This window comes from Helicoverpa armigera, chromosome 11 (assembly GCF_030705265.1).
Source record: "Helicoverpa armigera isolate CAAS_96S chromosome 11, ASM3070526v1, whole genome shotgun sequence".
Lineage (NCBI taxonomy): Eukaryota > Metazoa > Arthropoda > Insecta > Lepidoptera > Noctuidae > Helicoverpa > Helicoverpa armigera.
The window spans coordinates 2,112,507-2,139,210 of NC_087130.1; the positions used below are offsets into that span (position 1 = coordinate 2,112,507).

A 26,704-nucleotide genomic window follows, 5' to 3' on the forward strand; every position below is an offset into this window, starting at 1 on the left:
GAGGTCTTCCAAAACTGGTTACACGAATGTAGTAAGTCGACCGTCTCATAGAAAATGCAAGAGATCATGACTCAGTCTGGTAGAAGGGGCTTCTTGTTTTTATTATAAAGCTGTATTATGTAAGGTTTATATATTATGCTGATGCTGCCTTATTGGTTCTTGCGTTAGGCCTTATCTTAGAGTCGGAAGATTTTGCTTCCTTGTAGCAACATTGAAAGTAATTCTTACACTTAATAAATCCCAAACTTCAGACGGAACATTCTTAAAAAAATTGCTCACGATAATTACGTAGGTAAGGGTTTTTCTTTTCAATATTTTCTGGTGCTCAAAACTTTTCTAGAAATATCCGGTTCTAAGTACTCAAACAGCCAAAATATAACAGGTACTTATTGCATGTTGTGAATTAATAAATAACGATTTCGTGGCATACAATACAGCGTTCGAAAATTGGAATCAATTGGAGCCGAGACAGCGTTTCAATTGAGAATTGAAGAGAAATCGTAACGTTTTGTTCCCGCATCTGGATATGTTATTGTGTCGATATGTTATAGTAATGTTACGTGTTAAGGAAACAAATTATTATAAGAAGAGAATTCAATTAACGGCGACGTTGCTCGCTTTTTCGTCTAAGTAGTCTAGGTAGATGAATTATTTAAACTCGGTATTGATCTAGCAAAAGTAGGAGTAACACGAATCAGCTTTCCTCAATTATATTATTACTCAGGGGAAACGGATAAAAATCTTGTATCTTTTGTCCATCCACCCAGACTATCCATTAATCCAAACTGTCCGTCAGGCATTCCTGATGAATAAACCGACTTATCAACAAACCAGAGAATAGGACTCCCGAAGGTTGGCCAGCACTCTAGACTAACGAGCTTGTCTAAACGAATGACTGCGCCCGTGATAAATAAATTAGTTCTTGTGGTTAAGCTTACCCTCGGTGTAGGAAATGAAGCTACCTACTTACTACATCTAGTAAGCGTCCTAGAGAAACACTTCCAATAAAGCGGATAAAAAGAAGGTAGCCTTTGTGCGTCTACAGGGTCCTGTAACTGTTGCCAATTTGACCACAATTGTTCAGATTTTGTACCGTGATTCCTTAACAAAGACAGTTACTTTCTCATATAAGTTTAATATCAATTAAGATAGGTGGTTCCATGACGTAGCAACAACACATTAGTGTCATATAGCACAATACACAGCCATTTGCTAAAGTTTCCGGGGAAGGGCGTCAGTCGGACGATTGAAAAGATGGCTTCTTTCATTACGTAGCCTTAGCGGTTATGTGGCATTCGCGGTGGAGATTTGTGTGACAGAAAATTGAGAATCGAGAAATGGATCACGTTGTCGAGGATTTTCGATAGAAGCTAGAGAAGGCAGAAATGATGAAATTGGTTGTTGATAAATATAATTTAGCCATAACAAAAAATATTTGCTTTGGCACCAGTTGTTTCAAACTTGTCCACAATTGGAAAAGCAAGGAAAGCAAGGAAGTCAATTCGTATAAAGCTTAGAAATGCGTGCCTACGTAACAGCAGCGTGCGGTGTTTGCGGCATCAAGTCTTAAGTAACAACCCTCATTAGTGGCGACCCTCTTAAGTGCAGAGAGCGTGATAATACATATGCACACTGCATACATCTAAGCAAACGAGCACTTCGAAGTTTTGTAATTATTGTCACCTCTTGACGAGTACGCAAACACGACACTTTATGGAAGCGTGGATTTTCATCAAGCATCGTACGTGCTTGAAGCAAACATTTGGTAGTTAGGAAACTTTATGACCTGATCTCCACACACGTGTCATTCAGTTAATCCAATGAACTTCCACACTATGACTTACACAACTAATGAGTAAAGTAAAACAGATTTCTAAGTCAATATGGCTGTCGATTACGTAAAAGAACTTTCTAATGACCAGAGCAAAAATGTGACGAACACCTATTATTAGTAATAAAAAGAATTTGCGATAGTTATGCGCGATAAAAATGGCCGTTAAGCCACGGGATACGGTATGGTTATTGTAACTAGATTGTCAATTACGATAGAAGCTGCATTGCATGAAAGCGATACAGTTTTTGCATCGCTAGGAAAGTTGACAATATTAATGCAAATCGGGTCAGCAGTTTATGCAGTTTTCGTAGAAGTAGCTTATTCCGAAAGTGTTTGCTCTAGAACACGTTTTATCTATATATCTAGATCATAACTGATCTTGAAGCAGGCAGTGAATTATGTATTTCATTTTCTACTCTTACTTCCTCTTCCCGTGTGTTTCATCCATCAATATTTTGCTCAATCATGATATCATTACTCAAATGTTCCTAACTTATATCAAGAAAAGCAATTTCCTTACTCCTACTTCCTGTCACTAGATTACTTCCAAACTATGCACATAACATGCTCATTTTCTCAAATTATGTTCGGATAATAAACTCAATAGAAGTTACATGCATGCCGATGGTTAGATCACTTGAAATGGACCACGAAAATATCGGGAAAAGAGAGGAATAAGTTGAATGGAAACCCCTCGGGAATCTTATCGGTAACCGAGATTTATCTGTTATTTAATCGGAAAGGGATGAAAGACTTGTACCTTTATCAGAATATTTATTTAGGTTGGTAATGCCAAGCTTAAAATGTTACGACTTTATTCGGGAAACAATTCTATTTTATGCCTCTTCGTTTGCATCTGAACGCTTCGTGTAAGCGAATACAAAGGCACTGCGCGCGATGACTCTAAGCCGGCCATTATTCTAAGACCCCTACAATAATGGATTATTATCGTGGTCATCGGTCTATTAAACTGGACATATTTTATGGGTCACGCTAAACGAACTAGGTACCTACTACTGACCTATTTTGCTCGGAATATATTTCGGATGCCTATCCGATATCCCCAAGCTATTTATGTAGTCCTTTCGCGCAAAAATGTGAAGCTAGTCTTCACATTACACCGCTTTTACTTACCTAAACCGATAATACGTATTTTAGGGTGATATGAAATAAATTGGGTTCTCATATTTCTATAATAAGGTCAACTTTGTTATTGTATAGGAAAGGATGGCAGGAAATGGCTTCAATATCGAAGGGTTCTTAGAAAGATGCGTGTTATGTTACATACATACATGTTACATGTTTCATAATATGATAAGAGCTAAATGTAGGACCGGTCGTTGTGGTTATTCTTAGAGGAATCTTCTGTCTAATTTTGTGTCCAGTTTTTAATCCATATCTTGTTTTACAGTACCTTTATACTTTCGGTTCACAGGTCCCCAGAAGTTGAAGACAGTGATAAGAACACAAGCGATGCTGTGAACAGGATACCTCCCCATTGTCACATCACAATCAAATGTACCAGAGAGGTGAGCACCCCATAGTCATTAGATTCTTATGTATAAAGTCCTTCTCATTATCGAGATGGACTTACATTTAGAAAGATGCCAATTTACTATGCTAATCTGCGCCATATTAAATCGGGATACCAGAAGTTGTGTAAGAAGCCTAAATGACAACAAGCATGTAATAAAGTCTACGAGTGGCGATAACTTATCATGATCTTCCTGTATATCTATGTATGATATGACTACACCTTCATCCATAACATATGGGACACCAACAAAAAGACTTTACTCCTGTTATGGTTTCAACTACTTAATATCCAAAACTTGTCGTATCCCAGATCGCAGGATTCAACGGTCTATCAGAAGCAGTCCGTCGTTTAGACTTCTCGTCAGCCGTGCGCGACGTGCGCCGGTTCAACTACATCTGCGCTTTGTTGGAGCTGCTGGTGGGGGGGCAGAGGCTCACCCACCTGCCGGGGGCCGCGCAGAAACTGCTGCTGTCTATGTTGGAACAGCTTGCTGATCAAGGTGAGAAGTTGCTTCGAAATTAGCTAGAAATATGCGCCTAAATCTGAACACATAGTCATTCTTCAATTTGATCATAACTACCTAAGCTTCATTTCCAAAGTGCTGTACGTAATATTTATAAGCGTAAATGATATGCTTTTTCAACAAATATGTTACTGCCAGCATGCTATGTATCTATCAGTTCTTATATGAGCAAGGTAATGTCCCAAAATTAGCATCTCTAATTTGGTTAAAAGTGCTCCCACCTTCCTAATAGTGCCTTCCTATATCTATGTATTATGAGAAAGCTTTTTCTCCTCTGCTTTATAGAAAAGTTACCCACTTCATAGTCTTCTCCCATCTCTTATTCCAGTGGCAACCTCAAAACAGAACCTCAACGCTCTCCGCGCGCTCGTAATGTCGGTGTCGTCTGCGCGTGAGTCGGAGAAGCGGTCGTGCTGGGGCCGGCCGCTCGGCTCCCGCGCGCTGTGGGGACACCACGACCACGCCATCGCCAGGATCAACCGCATCGCTAACAGTATTAGGATACAGGAGGTAGGGAAATAAGCCAGGGCTTCTAACAGTCAGTATAAAAATGACTTAGTAAGTGGATCCCGAATCTACCTAATTAGCTGAACTTCAGAAATTGTTCAAACTTGGAAATAGCACTGCTTTCCTGTAAAAACCAACTTTTTGTATTCAATTTCAGTCCCATTGACGTTGGATTGGAATATCCAAAAATTTTGCGACCTCCCCTTAATTTGCTTTCTGGATAGGTACTTTTAAGAAAAAACACTACAACCGTAGAAGATTTTAAAGCCAAGTTGGTAAATAAATAGTGCATATTCAGTCTAGCTCCGTTTATTTTGGACAGCAATTGGACAATCTGTCTTGCACAATCGCCGGGGAACCGCTCATTTAGAGCTATTTTCTGTTAAGGGCATTCTGGCGAGGCTCCAAATGGTCTGAGCACTCAATGTGGCGGCCATTTCGGACGCTAGCAGTTAAAACAAGATGCATGTCCGAATAACAAAGCGTTTTGTTTACAGCCGGGACCAGAGGTAGTGCCTAAACTCCATGACTTGCCTGAGGAGTGTGTCAGGGAGATACTTTTAAGGATATCGGATCACAGGGATTTAGATGTAAGTATACCTAATACGCGTAGGTGTCTTGTATGTCTTTAAATCTATTTATTTATCTATAGCTATATACTCGTTTGAATATCACTACCTAAGGAGGATTTCCCGTAATGGGCACTGTGGGCATGCCCACAATTTTTATGTACCTAATTCCCTATACTTACATAAAATGGTACATAGGGGGTGTAGGTATACATACCCCCTATATACTCCTTTATATACCCCCCCTATGAACTCCATTATGTCCATTAACCCTAAATTTTAAGATCCACCCCACTGAATTAGACCCCAAATCTACCTTCCACAAAGAGTCAATCAGTCATCGAAAATTGACAATCCCTTCCCAGGCAGCGTCATCAGCATGGACAGTGATGGCTTCAGTATGCAACGAACAGCGCATCTGGCGCGAGCTGGTGAACTTCCACTTCACTCAGCAGCAGACGGACGCGGCGCTCGCCAAGAACAACGAGGTCGTTGATGAAAAGGATTTCGATTGGAAGAAGCTGTTCCATCAGCTTAGAAAGTAAGTACCCTTGAATTGGGTAGAGATAGAATATTTGAACCAACTCATTCCAGCTACACTTACTTAAGTAAAGAAGACCTTTACTACTCCTCCATATAAGTATCCTTTCCTTTTGAGGTGATAGAGAATGTATAGCATGATAGCTATGCAGGGTAGCGCAACATAAATTGAAGAATTCGCCCATTGTGCACGTCGGTCCGATGTTCGATGTTTTCTGAGTTGGACTGTCTCATAAAAATCTCTAAGATAATTGTAATATTTGTTAAATGTTTCAGGATGTACGGTCTTCGAGAAGACGCACAATATGCAGAAACTTTGTCTCTATGTCGGCACTGTAAGTGTTTGTTCTGGCGTTCGCTCGGTCACCCGTGCATCGCCGACCAGTGCCCCGAGTACCGCGAGCGACTCAAAGAGGCCGGCGGACCTCTCCCTCCGCACCCCGTCCCTCCCGCAGCCTTCCTCAAGTTCTTCTCACTTTAAAGATCTCGACGGAACTCTTTAACTACCAAGCTGCTATGAGGTTTGTAGAGAAAAGTAGTCCCAAACAACAGGGAAATTCAAATTAAGAAAGGCTCCTGACCACAAGTTGCGGTTGATCCAGTGACGATCAAACTGAATCAACCAATCACGGGACTCCTTTTGTATTCTGACTGTGATGAGGAAATATTCACATTTGCTATGATAAATACTGAACAATAGTAATCTGTGTTGTGTCTAAATACCAGTATTTATATGTACAATTAAGAGAGTTCATCTAAAATATTGAAAAAAGGGCAGTTTGATAAATCTTACTATGAGATACCAACTAAATGCGATTCATAATGCATTGGTGCTTCATGAAGTATTCATATACATATTATATCAAATGGAAACTATTAATGCAGCCTTTATTTTTAAAATATCAATGACTGACAAAGATCTCGGGCATAAGGCCTACTTCGAAATATTATCAGTTCTTTTCACATGAACGGCAAAATAATTAAAGTATTTGTATATTTAATTTAGACGCATTTATCAAGGATTTACTTTATAATGAGTATGTTTCAAAAGGAAGAGGCATTTTTTAGCTGCCTAACTACATATTTACTTATACAATACTTAATTATTCCGCCGTCTCTACATGATAACTGAACACATGACTAGGAATATATTCAAAATCATACTAATTTCTATAAAATTAACTATGATAAGTGAATAATATAAGATCTTATAAATGAAGGGTTGAATTCCTCATTTCATATGACTATGGCTTAAGTAAATCATTTTAACATTTACAATTACTATGGTTTGTGAACTATCACTGATAAATCAATGTGTTCCATTGTAGCTGTTTTCTATTCATATTGGATTTTTTAAAGTAGCAACAATTTACAAGTAGTACAGTAGGAAAACTTGTTTTTTATAAGCCATAAGTACTTTCAGCCAGTTAAGTGTTGCCATGCTTGGGTTGGTTTCCTTGACGAATGGGTAAAACAGGAAAATGTTTGTAGCAATGAGGCATGATGTTAAAACATAACTTTCTAAAAGCTGGCAACACTACCAGTGAATGTGACCAAAAACATGTTATACTAGCTGTTTGTTATAAGTATATTATGTTAAGGGTTTTAATTTGTTCACTTATTTTTGTTTGCGCACGCACTTAATGCTTATAATTTAGTTAAAATTAAGGCTTTAATACATATGAAAAAAAAGTTATGTGATAATACCAAAATTATATCAGTATAAGTGTGTTGTAATCGGTATTTATCTGTGTGTTGTTTGTTATGTTTAAATGGTTTATATAATTTAGTTGAAATTTTAAAATGGCCAAGTTACTATTATGACCAATTAATTCAGAAAAACCGTCTTGGCTATATGACCTTGTGTAAAAAATGTTCCTTTGTTTTGAAAACCCAATGGCTAACAAAATTATCACCATGACTTTGCTTTTAACCATGTGCTTGCATTTAATACGCACATTAATGATTTGAGATTATCTCCACGTCATATCACCACATTAAATAAAATTATATCCATGATAGTCTATTAGAAAGTTAGTCAACTTAGTTGAATAATATGCAAGATTTTGACGAGATCATAACGCCTTCACAAGTAGCATAAGACATCGCCTCGTCAAACTCGGTGGCCCTAACTCAGTATTTCTACTTCTATCACAATATTAAGTAGTGAAACCGTAGATTCAAAAACTATATTCGTAAATGGGTGTGCAGCTAATAGATAAGTAAAGCAATATTTTATTACACATTGATAGTTGCATGTTATAATAAATTGTAAGGGTATTGCAAGCTCATTTCTGAAATTAAACTGTTGTATAAGGTTTGTTAGGCCTAAAGTACTGTTTCAAAGTTCTATCCGTCGCAGTAAATTAAGCGGTCACTGTGATTATTTGAATCTGAATGCAAAATTATGTAATAAGTCTGAAATTAAGTGTATTTGTGTTGTAGATTGTATTTATTAGGATGCCAGCATTGTGTGGAAGATTTCTTAAACAATGTTTCTTTTAATTGTTGGTATTGACTCCTTCACAGTAACTCATTAATATTTTGCATTTAACCATGCAACATTGTTTTAAAATCATTGTTCACTCAATAGCCAGAAAATTAAATCTAAAAAATCTACTTCCACACTTGTTATGCAGCTCCTATAAATACAATATAATCAAAATGTTCATTGTATTGTGGTAGTGTAGTTGTTGATATTGTGATATTTTAAGATATATTTATTAATATTATGAATTACATTCAATAGTCCCAAGAAGCTAACCCTTTGTAGAGTAGATGCAAAGGAAGGAACTACATGAGGTGCACCATGGACAATCTTATTTTGATATCAACCTCGTAAGTTAAGACCTCTGTCATGAATTTATAGAGTTGGTCAACCTACAGTACTGATCTGGTTGGTTCTAGAAATTCTAGATTATGTACAATCTGTGATCTTCATAATATGGTGGGCTTTTTGTAGTTCATTATTTTGTGATAGATGTTAATTATAAAATGCAGCTTACCTACTCACTTAAGTCATTTTTAGTTAATCTGTGATCAGCTTTATGTTTTACACAATGGAATTGTTTTTTTTTCTGATTTGTGTTCTGACTATGGTACTTTATATGGTATTTTGAAATAAAGTTATTTTGAATAAGACTTTCTCGTTTTTTTTACAAGTTCTTACTCCTTCATGATTTAATCCTCCCCTAAGATGACTACTCTAACTGCGAGTTCATAAAAAAATTAAAACAGCTTTACATCATGGAATTACATATATTAGAAAATACTTCTGGGAAAATATAAACTGCTTAAATTATACACCACATGACAAATATAATACAAGTAATTTATCGAATAAAAGCTATGAAACATCAAACAATCTCACTTTTAACTTTTTCGCAGTGTCTCACTAAGTCCTTCAGTTTATATACCAAGTCTTGCAGTTGTTGACTTCCACAAGTAAATGTGATATCTTCACCGTCCGTCTTCAGTATCACAGTATAAAGCAAGTTTTCAGTACCAACTCCCGGAGTATTTGTCATTACTTCCAGCTTCCATTCCACGTCTGTGATTTTAGGCAAAATAGAAGCAGCTCCAGTTTTACCCGGCTCCATATTTAAATGTTCGATGACTGGTTACATGTAGGACATTGCAGTTTTGTTTTAAAGACGAAAATGAGTAATATATTGCCACAAATAATAAATAATTAAATATTATTTGCCAGTAACATGCAAATGTTTACTTTTTGTCTTGTCAGTGAGTGACATTGACAGAAGTGACAGTGAGCCATCATCGTCGGGACCATAGACAGGTTTTTTACTTGGATTCGAATATTTTAGGGTTGCCCAGATTTCGCTTCGGCTTTGTTTAGAATTTACGGCAAATGGGCGAGATTCTGCTGGCATACACCAGGATAACAGTCATTTTAAGAAGACTGTGGAAGCTCCCGTTGCTACATTTCGAAAAATAATAAAACAACTATTCCCGTGCCGCTATCTAGGTATTAGGAAATCGAAATATCGCGTCCCGAGATGAGATGACTCTATCCCGTAGTCGGATGGTGACAAAAACTTTATGTACTTCCTTATACAATGTGTCCCGGGGATAAGTGACCGCCCGAAATTTTTTGAATATTTGTACAAAATTAAGGATAATTTCCTTTATATTTGGGACTTACCGCCTTTCGTTTTTTTTTTTAATGATTTTTTTATTTATTTTAGTAAATACTGTGACGTGCTGCAGTTTATTTTTCCTAAGTTTTTACAGCTTTTTAAATTCTTTTTTCTTTATTGACTAGCCGACATCATACTTTATCAATTAAAATTATCAAACATAACAAAAATGTAATAAAACATTTATTAGAAAAAAAAGAAAATAAAAATTCAAAGAAAATAACGCCTTTTTTTCAGTTTTTCCAAAATAAGTCCAATAAATGCCCCCTTAATATCACTTTCTTTTAATTTATTAATAAACTACATGATATTTCCTACAATAGCTCAGAACAATGTTTGCTGCTATTTCAAACAAATGCAAAAATACAGTCAGTTGAAATTTGACTCCTACTCGGTAAAAAAAGAGCAAAGCCTGTTATTAACAGGCCTGACAATATTTTTTTTTAATGATTTTTTCAAAAATATAAAAGAAATTAACCTTAATTTTGTACAAATATTCAAAAAAATTCGGGCGGTCACTTATCCCCGGGACACATTGTATACTCCTTTAAGGCGAGGAATTGGTCAACAATAATTCCATAACCGGCACGCGCATCTAAGGCGCCAAAAGGGGTCGGAGCGTCTGAGCGGGGTGAGGATAACAATACGCGCGCTAGCTTATAACTAAAAGTCGTAAGCGACAAAATGGTTTTGTAATTTTAATATTTAGAAATGATAATTTAATAAAAATTCCTACTACCATTTTAAAGAGTATGTATATACTCAACTACTAAAAAAGTTAAGAGGCTTAAATCGGTCCCGTTTGCCCATAATATGTGAATCTCTTTTTAAAAAGAGGTATGTTTGATATATTTTTCTCTGTTATAAAAGTTACCTAATCATGTTTCTACAACTAACAAAATAAGGCTTATATCATGAACTTTCAGGTAACCAAGTTGTATTTTGATCCGTTTTGTATTTACTGAGAAAAATTGACATCCTTGGCGCCAAAAATTCCAATTCGTCCTCTTAAGTATTCCTCTTATGAACTTGCTTATGTAATATAATTATGTATAATGTAATCCCATATCTTAAAACTTGCTTATGAACTCCCCTTATGTACCTACTCCTCTGATGAACTTCATTATGTACTTTTTTTTTAACGCCGTCAAAAATCATCAAATGACCCCTCCCGCTGTGGATTAGCTGTGAGGGAGTGTCTGAGTCTTACTGACTAAAAACCGTCGTGTTCTGTCGTAGGCCTTTTATATACCAGGACCGCGGTATCTCTTTCGAACAACCCGCAGCAACTTCTTTATGTACTCATACTAAAATATTATAATTATGCTAAAACTAAAATCAACGTTGGTGTGCTCTACCAACCGATTTATTTTAATTTGTAAAATCACTTTTGGATTTATATATTGACAACGATGTGATAAATAAATAAAACAAACATATATTACTAAATCGTTAGTATATTAAACAACTTTATGAAAGTTGTAACATTGATTTGCCATCAAAAATATAATAATAATCTACACTTATCTATAAACGTTACAATGTCATAAGGCAAATAAAGTTATTTGGCCGGGTTATAAGGCACGTTTCACAATAGCGTTAACAAAATTAGTTACAATTACTACATGTTGCATTTTATTACAATATACAGCGATTAATCTCAACGATATTATAAATTGCACAATGTCTTACAGAGATTCTAGTGGATAAGTCGAGACATAATTATTATTATTGAAATGCATCAGGAAGATTTTTTTTTTTACTTTCAGTGCATAAATTGCGAATGTTATACAAAAGTATTCAATATAATGCATGTCTTAAAACTATTTCATAATTTTCTGGTTCATAAAGTTTCCATCTTAGCACCGTTTAAACATGAGGCAATACTTATCTGTAAAATTTTGTACATTTTTAAACCAAAAAGTAAGTTTATTTTAGAACACAACCTAAGTAATAAACAACACTTAAAATACTGGCAGTTAAAACGATTTTAGTGATGTTTAAATACTCTATCAATAAATTAATGTGAAAAAACCTCGTCAGAGTAAAAAAAGCTTCTATAAATCTATTTTAAATTAATATACTTATTTTTTAGAAATATATATTTTTAAAAGAATATTTAGAATACGGTTTTGCAATTGATTAGGGAGTCATTGATCTTAATATTTATTTCATGGCACCTGATCAATTATATTTATATGTTGCACATTTTTTTATATTTGTCTATGTAAAGTATAGACAGAATTATTTACCTTACAATCAGCTCACAATGGAATTAACATTAATACATATAAACACAAAAAAAAAACATAAATAAAAGCCACATAATTGTACATTTGATTTGGTAAATAAAAATATTCGTTATTATAAACAATACTTGGATTTAACCAACTAAAATGAATCTTATACCATCCAAGTATAGTTGATAATTTTTACAAGGTGTATATTTTGAAGACCAATTGATAATATTGGGTGGGATGTGTCACAAAAGTAACTTTTTTTTTGGAAATACAAAAGAAAAATAATCTAGTGGCATCTAAAATATACACCTTATATAATACATTATCTCCGGAAAACATTTTCGTCAAAAACTGATGTAAAATAAAGTACTTATACAGTTTTTCTCAGCGTTTCATCTTCTCTAGAATGGGTATAACCATTTCGAAGGTGGGTCGTTTGCCAGGGTCCTCGTTCATGCAGATCTTGATGAGTTTCGCGATGTGGGGGGAGATGCCTGGCGGGATGGTGACGCGTAGGCCTTCGAGTGCTATCTTCATGCCACACTCCATTGGAGATAGGTCCGCAAATGGGATCTGGAAATTTTGTTGGATTTTAGTACATTAAGTACTACGGACATAAAAAGCGATTTTGTTTTATACTATGTAGTGATGAAATGGTTTCGGATGTTTAAAACTTTACCATGTTGATATTAAGAGGTAATTTTTTTCTGATAAATAATTTCCGCATTTTGTCCTACAAGATTATCGATATCGCGCGGAATTACGAAATAATTGGAAGCAAGGATTTACTTCTCTTATGCCAGTTCTTTTAAGTTTAGTTCCAATAAGCTATGGTAGCTAGAGAAAAAAAACATGTAGGCATAATAATATGACGAAAATACATACCTCTCTAGTAGCCAGTTCCCACAGCAGTATAGCGAAGCTCCACATATCAGCAGCCTCCAGGTTCCTCTTAGACGGCGGCTTCTGCAAGGCCTCGGGCGCCATCCACGCGGGCGCGTACACGCGGCCCTTCTCTTGGAACGAGAACTTCGAGTCCGCCATATTGATGCGAGCTGTTAGGTCCTCGTCGATCTGAAATTAATGGATATTTGTGTTGTTTTCAAGGGTTAGTTCGGTGATATTGTTTTAGAGGAGCCCATGGCTATGTTACAGTCGCGCGCATCGATCAATAGATTATAAGGTTAAGCAACAGTTGCCACGGTCTGACTGTGGATGGGCTCATCATCACCCTATTGCTACTTATGACAATTTCCGCTGTTACGGAAGGCACGTTAAATTCTCGACTGTCGTTACAGGTACTCAGAAGCCAGAGTCTGACAATCAGCCCTACCAAATAGTATGATATTGCCCAGGTAGCTGGGTAGCAGGTACCAGGTAGCAGGTCAAATAGGCAGTTCCTTCATGTAAAATAATAGTATTCCGAGTTACAGTAAGCTGAGCTCAACAGAGAGTTGGGAAATAGCTAGGTAGTTGATTTATTTTCAAAATACACGTACCATAATATGCTTGCTATTCAACGCATAACTGGGCAGTATTTTATCAGTCTGCAAGGCATGCAGATACCGTAGCGCCCTGGCCACGTCATGGGCCAGGCGAGCTGCGGCAGTGGCATCGAGCACTAGGGCTCCGGCGCCGCCGCCCGCGCCGCCGCCGTGCAGCAGCGAGTGTAAGGAGCCCCACGACATGTATTGAGATATTACTACCAGGGATGGTGGGGACACGCAGCAGCCGACCTGTGGAGAGGAAGAAAAGGTTTTAGGAAAAAGAAAGAACTACAGTTTTGTTATTTTCATCCAAAAGTAAAGCTGCGTGGACCGATCAATCATAAGGTTAAGCAACGCTTGGCGCGGTTGATCTGTATAAGACCAAACTAATAGTAGTAGAGTAACTAGGTTAAAAAGGTCAGATAAACAGTTGCTTTATCTAAAACACTGGTATTCAGTTGCATTGCAACCAGCCTTACCAAGAGGAAGCGGAGGTAGTTGTCTGGTTCACTGAATTGAAGAGATCAAACAGATAGTCACTACATGTAAAGCTCAGATACTCAGCTGCTTTTGATTAGACTGGAATCCAAACCCAATATAGTACGGTAAAAGTTAGATCTGTCTATATCGTAATGATATTTTTTGCACTTCCTACAATCGATTTATTTCCTTATATTTTACAATACAAACACCAAATAACCCATCCAAATACATTTTTTTTCCTTATAATATTCACAATACTCACAACAGGCAATATATTGGGATGCGAGAATATCCTGAGCTTGGGGAACTCCTCGTTGAAGTCTCGCTGTATGCGCGGCGTACACTCGCGGACGGCGAGGATCTTGGCCACGATGTCGTTCTTCTGCCAGCGCCCGCGCCATGTCTCGCCTGGAAATATTGCATTTTATACGGATTTATAGATATTGCGGTTGATAAGTTAGTCGGTGATATATGCTTGTTAGGAATGGTCAATTTTATGGTTTCTAGTTGTACCTGTGAGATCTCGTATTATTTGGAATTTATAAGAAACCTCAAGTTAAACAGTATTTGTAATCAGGTACCTTTAGATAAGCTAAGAATGCAAAAATGCCATGCCAATATGATAGGTCAAAACAACAAACTAAAATTAGTTACACTTTTCTACAGATACTTAATTGTATTTCCTACCTGAAGGAGTAACAGCAATCCTAGTATGTAGTGAGAGCTCGTTGATATTGATGCCTTTATGACGCGACAGCGTGGCATCACGGCTGCGGGTCTTCAGGCCGAGCCACGACTGGTCCTTGAACTGGATCTTCTTTAGATCTTGGCCTTGTTGAGTTGCAAGCTCGTGCAGTCTGGGTACATGAGATTTTTGAGTTTTTTGAATTAATATTGTAAAGCTGAGATTCGTTTATAATAGTTTATATGCTTAAATTAGAAGAGCTTTGATTTGGTACACTTTTCGCATTACAGTGTTAGATAGCACATTTATAACGGGATTTCCCTTAGGACGCAGGTGTTATTTGTGATAAAATGTGACAAGATTGCTTATGTTATTTATACACTCTAGACATCTAGAACGTGAACAACCCTTTCTGTTTCTTGTTATCTTTATAAGCATTTAATTCAAACAACGAGTTGTTTGAATGACTACTTCACCCATCCGTTACATAATGACAATATGTAATATCTATTAACACTGATAAAGCATGGAACAACAACAATAAAGAAGTTTAGTATAGCAACTGAAAGCCACTTTACAGTCTGTCTTTGTTTTTTCTCTGCACACATATTATCCCCTTCATACAATTTTCTGTCGTCAAATGATAAAAAAAGTACTTACCTCTGCACAAGCTGTCCTCTAGTCTTATCAAGCGGCGTGTCTCCATCCTTATTGGCGAGCGACACTAGAGCCCCGGCCATTAACAAATCTTCAGCAATGGCACTGTAGCCCCAGAAGCAAGCGTAGTGCAGCGGCGAGTTGCCATGCTCGTTCGTGAAGTTCACATCCACGCGGTTTTGTAGCAACTGGAATGGTTTGTCATATAATAGTGTTATGGATCATAAATAAAGCATTATTACTCTGTTTTATAACAAATATGTCTACAAAAGAGTTAGAAAGTTCAATGTCAATGTAACTAAATGCTGGTTCAGCTTGAAAAATAATTTCAGTGTTAGATAATTCATAATAACTTTAAGTAACTTTAGTTTTTATATGGGTGTGTGATATAGTTAGGATGCATCATCTACTGTTAATACTGACTCTAAATAGATGACTGTTTCATTGGAACCTACCTACATGTCAAACTACTGAGTCAAGCTTGTTAGAATTTCCCCAGGAGTAGGTACTATGAACATAGTAGGTAATTCAAATAATAATAACAAAATAGAGTCAGCCACAGAATATGACTCCTAGATGTGGAACCAGGCCTTATAGAACCTTCTCAATATTAAGCTCTTAATTAAATTTTTCAAATGATTAAATATTGTTTGCTAGATAAACAAATACCTACCAACTGTACAATAGGTCTGTGGCCATGAGCGGCAGCTAGATGCAGTGGAGTGTCGTCTCCCATGTTGGTGACGTTTATCCTGGCTCCACGGCGGATGAGCATCTCCACAATCTTGAGGTGGCCCTCCTTGCAGGCCCAGTGCAGTGGACTGAAGCCATGGTCATCTCTGAAAATGTTTTAGAAATCAGTCATTATACTTGAAGAAATCATTCACAAATGATGGAGAAATAATCATACAGAGGCTAATTTTCAATGAAAAACTTAGAAACATTAATAAGTTTGGTATTTTACTTCTTTAAAATTAAATTCTGACCAAATTTTGCATATAATACTTTTCTGCTAAATAGCCTGATACAGTAAATGGGAAATATTTAATCACAACACCAAATAAGGTATATTATAAATATTATTGACAATGATGCAAACAAATTCAATGTAATATAAAGAACAATGAATCCAGAAGGCATTAAGGAAATATTTTACAGGAAATACTGAAAACATGAGACATAACAACAGGAAAAAAGTTAATTAGCTACCTATTCTCAAGTGCAAAGTGCTAATAAGATCAGGATCTATTTCCAAAATAGGATAGGCAGGAAGTTTTGACCCAGATAACTCATTTACGCCTGCACTATATCACTTTTTATATTAATTAAGGTATTTATGCGAAGGTCGAATACCTGATCTCATCTCATACCCATAGACTATTATTATTTTTGTTACGAATCTGACGCATAATACTAGGCCATGACTACATAGTGGGCGTGTTCTCTCATGGCCAAATACGGGGAAACTGGACATCCCGTATGGAGTTTTATTTGACTAATTCTTAAGAAATATACTCTACTTACCCTTGATTCATATCATGTTCGGTATCATCAAGCCAAACTCGCACCTGCAAGGCATTTCCTTCCCTACACCACTGAAATATATCTTCCATGTTTTAACAACACAAACACAACAGACACTGCCTAATTTGAGTGACCCTTGGATGATTAGAAGGCACTTTTATCAAATAAATCAAATGAAATATGGAAAAAACATAAAATAATTGCAGAATTTATTGTAAATTACATGAAATCATCTCATCTGCGACCTGTTTGACAGTTTCGCAATCACCAAAAATAATACGTTTACCAAACAAATATTGACAGTATGAAAACTTGTCTTGTATCTCTTTTATGTAAGAGTATTTTGTCATTTATCTATCTCTTTCTAGGGGGAAAAATAATGCGTATACAATTTTGCCGCATATTAGAGTCAAAGAGTTGCCAGCATAAAATTGTTTATACACAATGGTAGTTAATTGGAGTTCTCACAGCTACGTTTATTTATTCCTTAGCTTCCGCACGCTATTTCTCCTGTTTCGAAAAGCAACTTCTTGCCACGACCGGATAAAAGTAGCCTTTATGTTATTCTGATATAAACTGTGTTAACACTAGTAACTAGCAAGTTCTATCGAAATCCATTCGGCCGTTTGCGCAAGAATAAATACAACACGAGTATGCTAGAGATCCAGAATAATCGCTCTGTATTCGAGTTAGTTGGTTACAGAGTTTAAAGGGAAGGGAATGTTTATGAGTCTACTCACTATCGTAAAAGACAAACTTATGACTAAGGTCTTACTTGGTAAAGTAAAAGTCATTATAAGATCACAGTAATATCACAGCCGGAGAGAGCTGTTCAGGCGAAGTGCAATGCTCAAAACAGTTCTCAAGTTCTTAAACTTTATTAAAACTAAAATACATCGGTACAGTGTAAATATAAATAAATAAAACTATTTCTTTGCAAATGTTATCTTCATAGCATGAGTAGGTGTAATCTTGAATCCTTGGAGGGCTTCCTTTGCTGCGGCAGATTGCATTTCATTAGCAAATTCAACAAAGGCAATATCGTGCCTGTTGGGGACTAGACGCACTTCTTTGAAGCCAGGGAATCTGTAAAGAGTATTTATATTAGTAATGAATTTATTAGACTAGTAACATTTATGAGACAAATGCAATAATGAGGTTCAGGTTCAAACAGAAAATAAAAGTTAAATTGCATGCATTCTGGGTAAGAAAATAATACTCACTGGTTGAACAACATAGACAACATCATTTCTGAGGTCTCATCAGGCAGATTAGTCAAGAATAGGATCTGGTTAGGAGGCTGTTCAGCATTGACATTGTTGAGCATGCCACCCTGTCCACCATGGATACCAGCTCTGTTTGCATCCTTCTTCTTCTTCCTGCTCTCGTCCAAACCTTTGGGCATTTTAGGCCTCTTTGGTCGCTCTTGGAATGTACCCTTAACTTTGGCAATGACATCACTGTCTGTTTTTGAGTATTGGATTCTCTGAAAAAGTATAGAAATGTTGGTTATTATATTATATAACTTTAAAACTCTCAATGAATAGAGATAAATATTGGTCTATTATAATCCTTACCATAGGTTTGTCATAAAACGGGAACCCCTGCATACTTCTTAGAGCAACAGTGGCACTCGAGATTTCTTTGAATATAACAAAAGCCTGTCCTCTCATCTTCAGTGTTTTTAACGCCACAATATCCAATATTTGGCCAAACTGAGAAAATATAGCATAAAGAGATTTCTTTAGTTCTTCCTTTTTTATTTTCTCATTCAAGTTGTTAATGTATATTGTGTGGTTAGGTCTAATGTCCATAGCTGAAAAAAAATAAAATTACAAATATTAAAAAACATACATAGCAGGAAGAAAAAACACCATAGAAAAAAGATTTCACATTGAAATAGGTAAGGTAACCCTACAAATTTTGAGGTTATGCCGACACAATTAATTTACCCTTTGTGGACTTGTATATTAGGTACAGTTATAACTTTTGGCAAATTGTTTAAACTGTATCCAATCTGCACTTGAAATAAGCTTAATACTTACTCATTTTGAGGGTTTGTGATGATGCTTCCGAGAATGAAAATTAATCCGCTATGTCTGACGCTGTTCCAGCAGCACGTACAAAATGCTATTGAAATAGCGGCAGGTATATGGTCTAAATTTTGACAAAATGTAATTTAAACGAGGGTATTAAAACTATTTTTCACGCAATTCCACAATATCAAGCGACGCCACACACCTATTCAACACAAGCCAAACCATAGACTAAAGAATGAATGAATGAAGACTGAAGACACGGCACACCACCATAGATATAATATTACTAAACAAGATTGCGCACGCTCAAAATATATATTTACGAAAATGAACTCTATTCTAACGTAATAAGGCACTAAATTGGTTGCATAATACACAGAGGCAAATCCGAGCCGAGAGGGATAGTTCGAACGGAGGCTGTTTGTCTCTTTCTAACACCTTGCCAGCATAAAAAAATGTTGTGATCAAAAGTTTTGTCTTCCCAAAAAACAATTGAATCACTTATATTTTTATCTTATTTTAACAATTGTAAGTCGTCAAATTAATAACAATCGCATTAATTTATTCGTATTTATTATTAAAACATAAACAACATAAATTTTTATTTTGCTTTTTTTTATTTTCTAGCGGTAACCCTGAACATTCTTGGCGCGTAATCAGCATTTAAAATTTTGTTTATATTTTTTTGTATTAAATCAATTTAAACTATTAAAATGGTGAAAAAGTGTTGCGTTTCTACTTGCAAAAGTGAATCCTATGGTGGTTGCAAGATATCGTTCCACAGGTTAGCTAATAATAACATTTTCGTAAACCAAACAACTAGGGTGCCCATGAATTCTTGTAACGAGTCAAAATATGGGTGATGGATTTTAAAACTGTTGTACTATTGTTATAGCTTTCCAAAAAATGAAGAAAGGCGACATAAATGGCTCAGCAGTCTATATATGAAGTAGAAATACAAAAAAAACAGTCTTCACTTCGAATCTTCCTGCTTTTATACTGCTAATTTCCGCTAATTATTAAAAGCCTCTATAAGTATCTTAAGGTCACAAACTGCGTAAGATAAAACTTCAATACTAATCTGTGTTTAATAATCTTAGCAAATTCGGATTTGTCTCACATAGCTTAATCTCATAGTCACCCTAATAGAAAGGGACAGACAGCCTCCGTACTAACTGTTTCACTCGGCTCGTTTTTTGGGTTTATATGCGCAGTCCTGTTTACTAATATTATGTCTATGCACACCACAGACTGCACTTCGAACTTTGATTGTAACACCACAGATGAAATAAAAATAAATCCCGGTCCTTGGTTCTGTCCATGTTCTGTCTGATTAGCGCGCGCTGTCAAATCAAAAGCTCTACAAAGTAGTACAAAGCCTGTCAGTGTGTTTTGAATTTAATTTTATTTTTAGTTGATCTGAATTAATTTTCTGCACTAAAATATATTCTTGAAAGGAATCTAGTTGCCGTTGTGTTAATAATTCTGAAAAATTATACAGCAGTGCTTGTTAAAAAAATGCATGATCTAATGACTGATTTTGAAACTGTTACCCCCGATTTGTGGATGGTAAACGAAGAGGGATGGAAAGAAAAACTGTTGAAATTACCGAATTGGTTTCAGGTATGAACAACAAACATAATTAAAATTCATCTTTAAGTTATTAAAAGTTTTTTATAATGTATTTGACCTTTACTTAACCTTACATTGTTCTCAGATACCGCTAATAAACTCGAATGCTTCTCACAACTTGCCTGATGGGACGCTGGTCCGTTTCCGAGGCATGGTACAGGACATGCACAACCCAGAGTTCTATTTCGAGCAGTTTGAAGTGTTTAACACAGTCACAAATGATGTTAAAAATAAAAGCGGCAAGTACAGGGATACTGCTCATATACTGGTAAATCGATTATTAATATTTAACCACTAGCTGGTGCCCGCGATGTCGTCTGCGCAGGTTTAGTATTTCGAACAATATGTTTACAAATTGTAGCCTATGTGTTATTCTGATGTATAAGCTATATTATTGTAAAGTTTCATTAAAATCCATTCAGTAGTTTTTGCGTGAAAGAGTAACAAACATCCATACATCCATACATACAAACTTTCGCGTTTATAATATTAGTAGGATTTAATTACATAGAACACTATATTGCAAATATATGACAGTAAACTAATTATAAAATTCTGATCTTTATTCTAATGAACAAGATAATTACACAAATATTGATTCTCTTTTAAAATAACATATAACTTTAAAAAAATGTTCCCATTCAGGAAAATGAAAAAATCAACTACACAGAAAACCTGAAAAGCTCACAGCGCCAAACTATGGTAGTAGTATCAATGCCTGGTTTCAACGACTGGGCTCAAGACATAGAAACCAGACAAAACCACTTAAAACATCTGGAGCAACAACCGAATTCTTCAAAACGTCTCAGTCACGCTAGTATGAAGTTAAAACGTACTTACGATGAGGCGGAAGAAGATTCCGATGCTATGGAGGTAGTGGATGAGACGGTTTCAACTAAGGAACCGAAAACAACTGAGACGGAGAACAGTACTGCTAATGTGGTATCTAGGGAGCATTTGTTGAACTTCCCTCTGCCTGATATGCCTAGCAAGTCTTGTATTGTTAAGGTATGATGTTAATTTGTCTTTATGAAGTAGTAAGAAGTAAATACTCAAAGAAAGCAGAAGTAAATAATAGAAGTTAACACTCTACAAACACATAATAAGAATTTATAAATTGAAAACTAAATAGGTAAATCCTTATGTGTTTGTAGAGAGTTGTATTATTAAGAAGAAATTTTCTCTAGTTCCTCAAACATATTTTAATAATAGCTTACCTTTTTTACTACACTTTTAAGTAATTAGTTTGAAGTCGACTGACCGTCTTACCTATAGTATTATTTCTAAACTTTATTACTATCAATTTATAGCTCTACGATGACAGTGAAAACGTGAAGCTGAATGACATGATAGAAGTGGTAGGCTTCTTGTCAGTTGATCCAGCGCTTTCCGGAGAGTTCCAACCAGAGAAGAATCCTTTACTGGAACTTGATACTGAGAGTGAAGTAGAAACTATCACACACAACCCACCGCCTAGCTTAGTGCCTAGATTACATGCCGTTTATGTGAAGAAATTAGACCATTGCAATCCTTTGGTGAAGAACTTTGATCAAGGTATAGTTATTTTATGGTATTAAAATCCAACCTAATTAAAGTCCTTTTTTACCCTGTACAACTGCTACAGTTAAGTCATTTTATCAATACACTCACTTCTTGTTAAATAGCAGCCCATAATGTTATTCTGATAAGTAAGTAAGCCATATTAATGAATGCCAAGTTGCATCACAAACCCTTCAACTGTTTATGAGAGAAGAAGTAAGAAACATACCCACACACACTAATAAACTTTTGCCTATATAATATTGTGTTATAATAGTAGGTTCAGATTTTGGCAAACAATAATGTTCATGTTTTAAATTGCAGAAGCAGTATTAAAAGAAGCTAATTCAGCGAGGGAACATTTGTTGAAAGCCCTAACTGAACTGTTACTGGGAGACAAACTAGCTGCTGAATACCTGATCTGCCATCTAATAGCTTGTATGTAAGTATTGGACAAAATTATGTAATGCTTCTTGCTGCTTTTACATAAGATACATGAAATGTGAAGTAATTAAATGAAGCACCTACAACAGTTTCAGCAGAAACCTACTAGCATCGGCAAGCGCGACTTAAACATTTCTCCTGCTTGTAATCCCTCTCCAGTTGTGTCGAATAAAGTTCCACAGGTCTATGAGAGTGAAAGTGTAGAGAGTTAACATTTGTCTGCGTAAATACTTGTGCACTATGTTTAACTATGTTAATGCCCTGCGGCTGCCCTATCTCCTTAGCCAATACGGCCGACGTGACCGACAATCGATCTTTGACGCCATTCATCAAGTCAGCCAACTGCCATCCCCTGCCCACTTGGAGGCTATTATGGTTATTAATTTAATACAACAATTTCAATATCTTATTTCAGATATCTACGACAAGAAACACTAGCTCTAGGCCAGTTCTGCCTGAACATTTCGAACTTGCCCATACAGAAGTACCCAAACTATGCCAAGCAGTTGTATGAGATTATCAAGCAGTTTGTCACAAAGAGCTATTATTTGCCTCTCACTATCGAGAATATGAATACACTCAGCTTGTTGCCAAAGTAAGTTTTCATTTATTACTATATTTTAATTTAACTAATTTTAATTTCTGTATTTTGTTTGAAAATGTAACTTACATATTTATGAGTATCATTTGCAGTTTAAATATCCTACATTTTATCTCATTTATATAGTCAAGAATTTACTTGCAATTACAAATAATATTTACATTATCAGCCCAAAAGCTTACTCCAGCCTAACTTGCTAAACAAAACATAGCCAGGCGTCTATTCGCCTATTTGCGCATTTCTCGACTGATTACACAAGGGAACAAAATAAGACTTTTTTTTTGTTGCATGAATTTTTATGACGTTTGTTTACTAATTCGAGGTCGCTGATTTCAAATCTACCCACATTTTTTTTCTAACAGCTTTAGTTTTTGAGATACAGCTATTGACCGTATGTTCGAACTAGTTACACTTAAATTTCGTAAAACAAAGCATTTTATTTAAAAAGTATATAATTTTTACTATTTCTATGTTGCAAAATAATTGTAAAAATGATACTTACTATTTCTGTAATATTTGTGGTGAACATACATTTAAAGATTGTAGACTAAGCGTGTCGGAGTTCTTGAAATGGGTGTATTTTGAGTTCTTTGGATTTTCTTTGGACACCTGTCACAGGTAGCTACTGGGTGTCTAAAATGGTATGTAAAACATGCTTCGAGTCTTTAAGGTTATGGATAAATACGAAATAAGACCCCATTTCAAGTAACAAACACCGATGATCTGGCGAGAACCCTCGAATCATTAGGTAGTTTTTCTGCGTGGTTGATATGAACGGTATTAACAAAAAAAACGGTCCAAATGGATTTACCCTAACTTGTTATCTACTGCTTTACCTTAATAAAGGTGCTACCTTTGCACATCAAACTTGGGCTCATGAAACAATTTGTAAAAGCTCTGAACAAAAATGCTCAATACATATCTAAAAAGTCCCATAATTTGAGTATATAGAGAAACTAAAAGCCGGAATTTCTGATGGTCCACAAATAAGGTGGTTGATGTAAGTGTAAGTTTCATAATTACATGACCGATATCGAAAAAAATGCCTGAAACGAATTCGCTTGGCTTGCACAAAATTTTCTATCAAACAAAAAGGATGAAAGCTTATTTAAATAACTTTGAACAGATGTTGTCGGCTTGGTTGTAATATGAGCATCAAGGTATACTTCCTCCTTAGCCATTTCGACCATTTCCCTGAAAATCTAGGTGATCTCAGTGAAGAACAAGGCGAACGGTTCCATCAAGATATTCGGACTATGGAAAAGCGGTCCCAGGGTCATTGGAATGCCAACATGATGGCGGACTACTGTTGCAGCATTAAAAACAGTCCTAGTGAACCGAATCAAGCTAGAAAATCTTATAAAAGAAAGTTTTTTGATGCTTAATTGTTGTTCTTCTGCTGCTTTTTGTTAATAAAATTGTGTTTTTCTTGAAAATCACGTTTTGTTGATATTTATTTATTTATTTATTTATTTATTTAACAATTTATGTACACACACACAGAATACAGAGAAGAAGAAAAATAGAAAAGATAGTACAAAGTCACAGCTTATTTCATTAGAAATCTCTTCCAGCTGGCCCTGGATATCTCAAAAACTAAAGCTGATATAGAAATTCTGACTTCAGATCTTCAATTAGCAGCCCAAAAATATACAATATTAGTCGTAATATTTCATGCAACAGAAATCTTGTTCCCTTGTGTTATCTTTATATCTGTGATGAAACCCACCCTAATTTATTACCTTATGACCTTCCACAGAAAAGACTACGAATGCAACCGCTTAACCAGTGGGGTTCTCCAACTAAGCAAAGACACGCATTTAATCCTAGACGAGACGAAAATGGAGCAAGGCCGTCTGGACGCGACCGGAGTCAACAATATTGCAGCTTTAGGCAATATGATTATGACACAGAAAGTAGAATATGATTTCAAGTATTATAAAATGGAGTTTGAATCTGATGTTTCTGTGCTTATACTTTCGGAGGGAAAGTCTTTGTTGCCGGTAAGTTTAAGTTTATTTGTTTAAATGATGTGATGCTCACTTTGATTGTCCCATCTCCGATCTTTAGAGAGCCCATGGCCCATTGTCACCCGAGTCTCATGGGACCTCTTCCATAAAAGGTGTCTTCTTTGATAAATTGGATATTAAAGGTTGAAAAAATATGCGGGTAATATCTAAACACACGTGTATATAGTGTTCCGTCTGATATCATTGTATTAAAAAGTTATTGTTTTGCTTGCAATTGTTCTTATTATCAGAATCATGGTTTAGCATTGAACTCCATTTTTACGATCTTTGAAATTACGAAAAAAAAAGCTTGGTTTGTTTTATCAGTGATACCATAATATCAAATTAAATCGCTACATAGGTTTTTTCAACCATGGAGTTACAATGGCCTGTTCTTTATCGATGACTATGTATTTCTTTCCTCGCAGCAAAACGACTTTGGAAGTGGTGAATTGTAGGCGTTACTGGCCGTCTTTTAAAAAAACGATCTTCAAAAAGTCCTAATTTTCAGCCTACAACTTTGAATAAATGTCTTATTTTTTATGTAAATGATTTATTATATTTTCAGAGCGACTACCATCTCCCGCTTCGCCCCGAAGAGTCGTCATTACAAATATTCGACGCGATCGTGGAGGCAGCCACATATTACTTGAAGGAGGATATCATGAATGTCATCAGGAAATACCTAACTAGTCTTAAGCTCGTCAAGTACACTATAAGTGAAGATTTACAGGTGAGATTGTAGTGCTGTTAATGAGTACTCGGCTTTATATTTCTATTCCTTTAAATTACTTTTTGTTCAACTGTTCATCAAAGTTTCAAGACAAACCTTCCTCATACTTATATCATTCTATCATTAAGTAATAATAGCATGAAAATCTGCTTAGTTATTTTTGAGGTAATCATGCATAGAGAGTGCACTGTACTATAATGTTACTTAACAGTTTTTAAACAAATATAAATAAAATGATATATATGTACTAGGATAGTTTTTGATTTTTATTGTAAATATGTATGTACTTATATCAATATTAATTCTTTGTTACAGTTTGTAGAAGATGATTTCATAGAAATGAGAAGCAAAGCAGATACAGATAATCCAGTGACTGCAGATGATTTGCACCGGCTACTCGTATTAGCTCGACTGGTTGGCCTGTCCCGAGGTTGTGACAGCCTCAACAAGGAATGCTGGGACATCACCAAGAACATGGAGGCTGAAAGACTGCACAGAATAAAGAATCGGGTCGCTCCTACATTATAAGCTTGCATTTTTTTTATACTAATAAATTGTTTTTGATATTTTGTATTTTTTTGTTGCACATTGAAAAAACCATTTTCCAGTACCTGGATCATAGAGGAAAGTAATATATCGACCTGGATATTCTTTCCCTACCATTAATTTGCTGTAAAAGTTGTTAGAAGTTTTAGAAATTAAAAGTTATTATCCTTGCGGGCGGAACATCATGAAGGTAGCAAAAGGATTTGTAATATCTTTACTGACAAAAATGTTTCGGTTTGAGGCCGTAGTAACTTACGAATCTAGAAACGAATGTAGAACACGAACACTATCGTATGGATGGACGGATAGCTACTCATCAAATAATTATCCTCCACAAGGAATACTTGTAAGGAGAAAATAGTTTTGGAGCTCGACTCTCGTTGTAATCACCGCGCATATTGTCCTAATTTTCACAAAA

General features: G+C 35.8%; 4 protein-coding genes across 4 annotated transcripts in view; 2 read left to right on the plus strand and 2 right to left on the minus strand.

The window, feature by feature from the left end:
• The window catches only part of LOC110373706 (F-box only protein 32), a 30,036-nt gene extending 21,385 nt beyond the window's left edge, over window positions 1-8,651 (plus strand). The window contains exons 3-8 of the mRNA XM_021331046.3: window positions 3,270-3,363; window positions 3,681-3,870; window positions 4,223-4,404; window positions 4,899-4,991; window positions 5,336-5,511; window positions 5,787-8,651. Coding sequence (XP_021186721.3) covers window positions 3,270-3,363; window positions 3,681-3,870; window positions 4,223-4,404; window positions 4,899-4,991; window positions 5,336-5,511; window positions 5,787-5,991 — 940 coding nt within the window. The 3' untranslated portion in view covers window positions 5,992-8,651. The remainder of the gene's footprint in view (window positions 1-3,269; window positions 3,364-3,680; window positions 3,871-4,222; window positions 4,405-4,898; window positions 4,992-5,335; window positions 5,512-5,786) is intronic.
• A 2,805-nt stretch (window positions 8,652-11,456) lies between these two features.
• LOC110373704 (integrin-linked protein kinase) lies at window positions 11,457-17,023 on the minus strand. Its single transcript, XM_021331043.3, has 8 exons — window positions 16,744-17,023; window positions 15,893-16,058; window positions 15,223-15,407; window positions 14,565-14,734; window positions 14,140-14,285; window positions 13,407-13,643; window positions 12,793-12,981; window positions 11,457-12,480 (listed from the first exon to the last, which is right to left on the minus strand). Exons 1-8 carry the CDS (start codon window positions 16,830-16,832, stop codon window positions 12,292-12,294), a joined length of 1,371 nt encoding a protein of 456 aa, XP_021186718.1. The 5' UTR covers window positions 16,833-17,023; the 3' UTR covers window positions 11,457-12,291.
• A 579-nt stretch (window positions 17,024-17,602) lies between these two features.
• On the minus strand, window positions 17,603-19,011 carry LOC110373710 (U1 small nuclear ribonucleoprotein A). Its single transcript, XM_021331051.3, has 4 exons — window positions 18,789-19,011; window positions 18,321-18,559; window positions 17,967-18,229; window positions 17,603-17,829 (listed from the first exon to the last, which is right to left on the minus strand). The coding sequence occupies exons 1-4, from the start codon at window positions 18,790-18,792 to the stop codon at window positions 17,670-17,672; spliced, it is 666 nt and encodes a 221-aa protein (XP_021186726.1). The 5' UTR covers window positions 18,793-19,011; the 3' UTR covers window positions 17,603-17,669.
• Window positions 19,012-20,159: 1,148 nt separating this feature from the next.
• LOC110373709 (mini-chromosome maintenance complex-binding protein) lies at window positions 20,160-26,308 on the plus strand. Its single transcript, XM_049850517.2, has 9 exons — window positions 20,160-20,405; window positions 20,500-20,682; window positions 21,060-21,422; window positions 21,725-21,968; window positions 22,278-22,395; window positions 22,813-22,992; window positions 24,758-25,001; window positions 25,576-25,740; window positions 26,056-26,308. The coding sequence occupies exons 1-9, from the start codon at window positions 20,301-20,303 to the stop codon at window positions 26,266-26,268; spliced, it is 1,815 nt and encodes a 604-aa protein (XP_049706474.2). The 5' UTR covers window positions 20,160-20,300; the 3' UTR covers window positions 26,269-26,308.
• The last annotated feature ends 396 nt before the right edge of the window (window positions 26,309-26,704 follow it).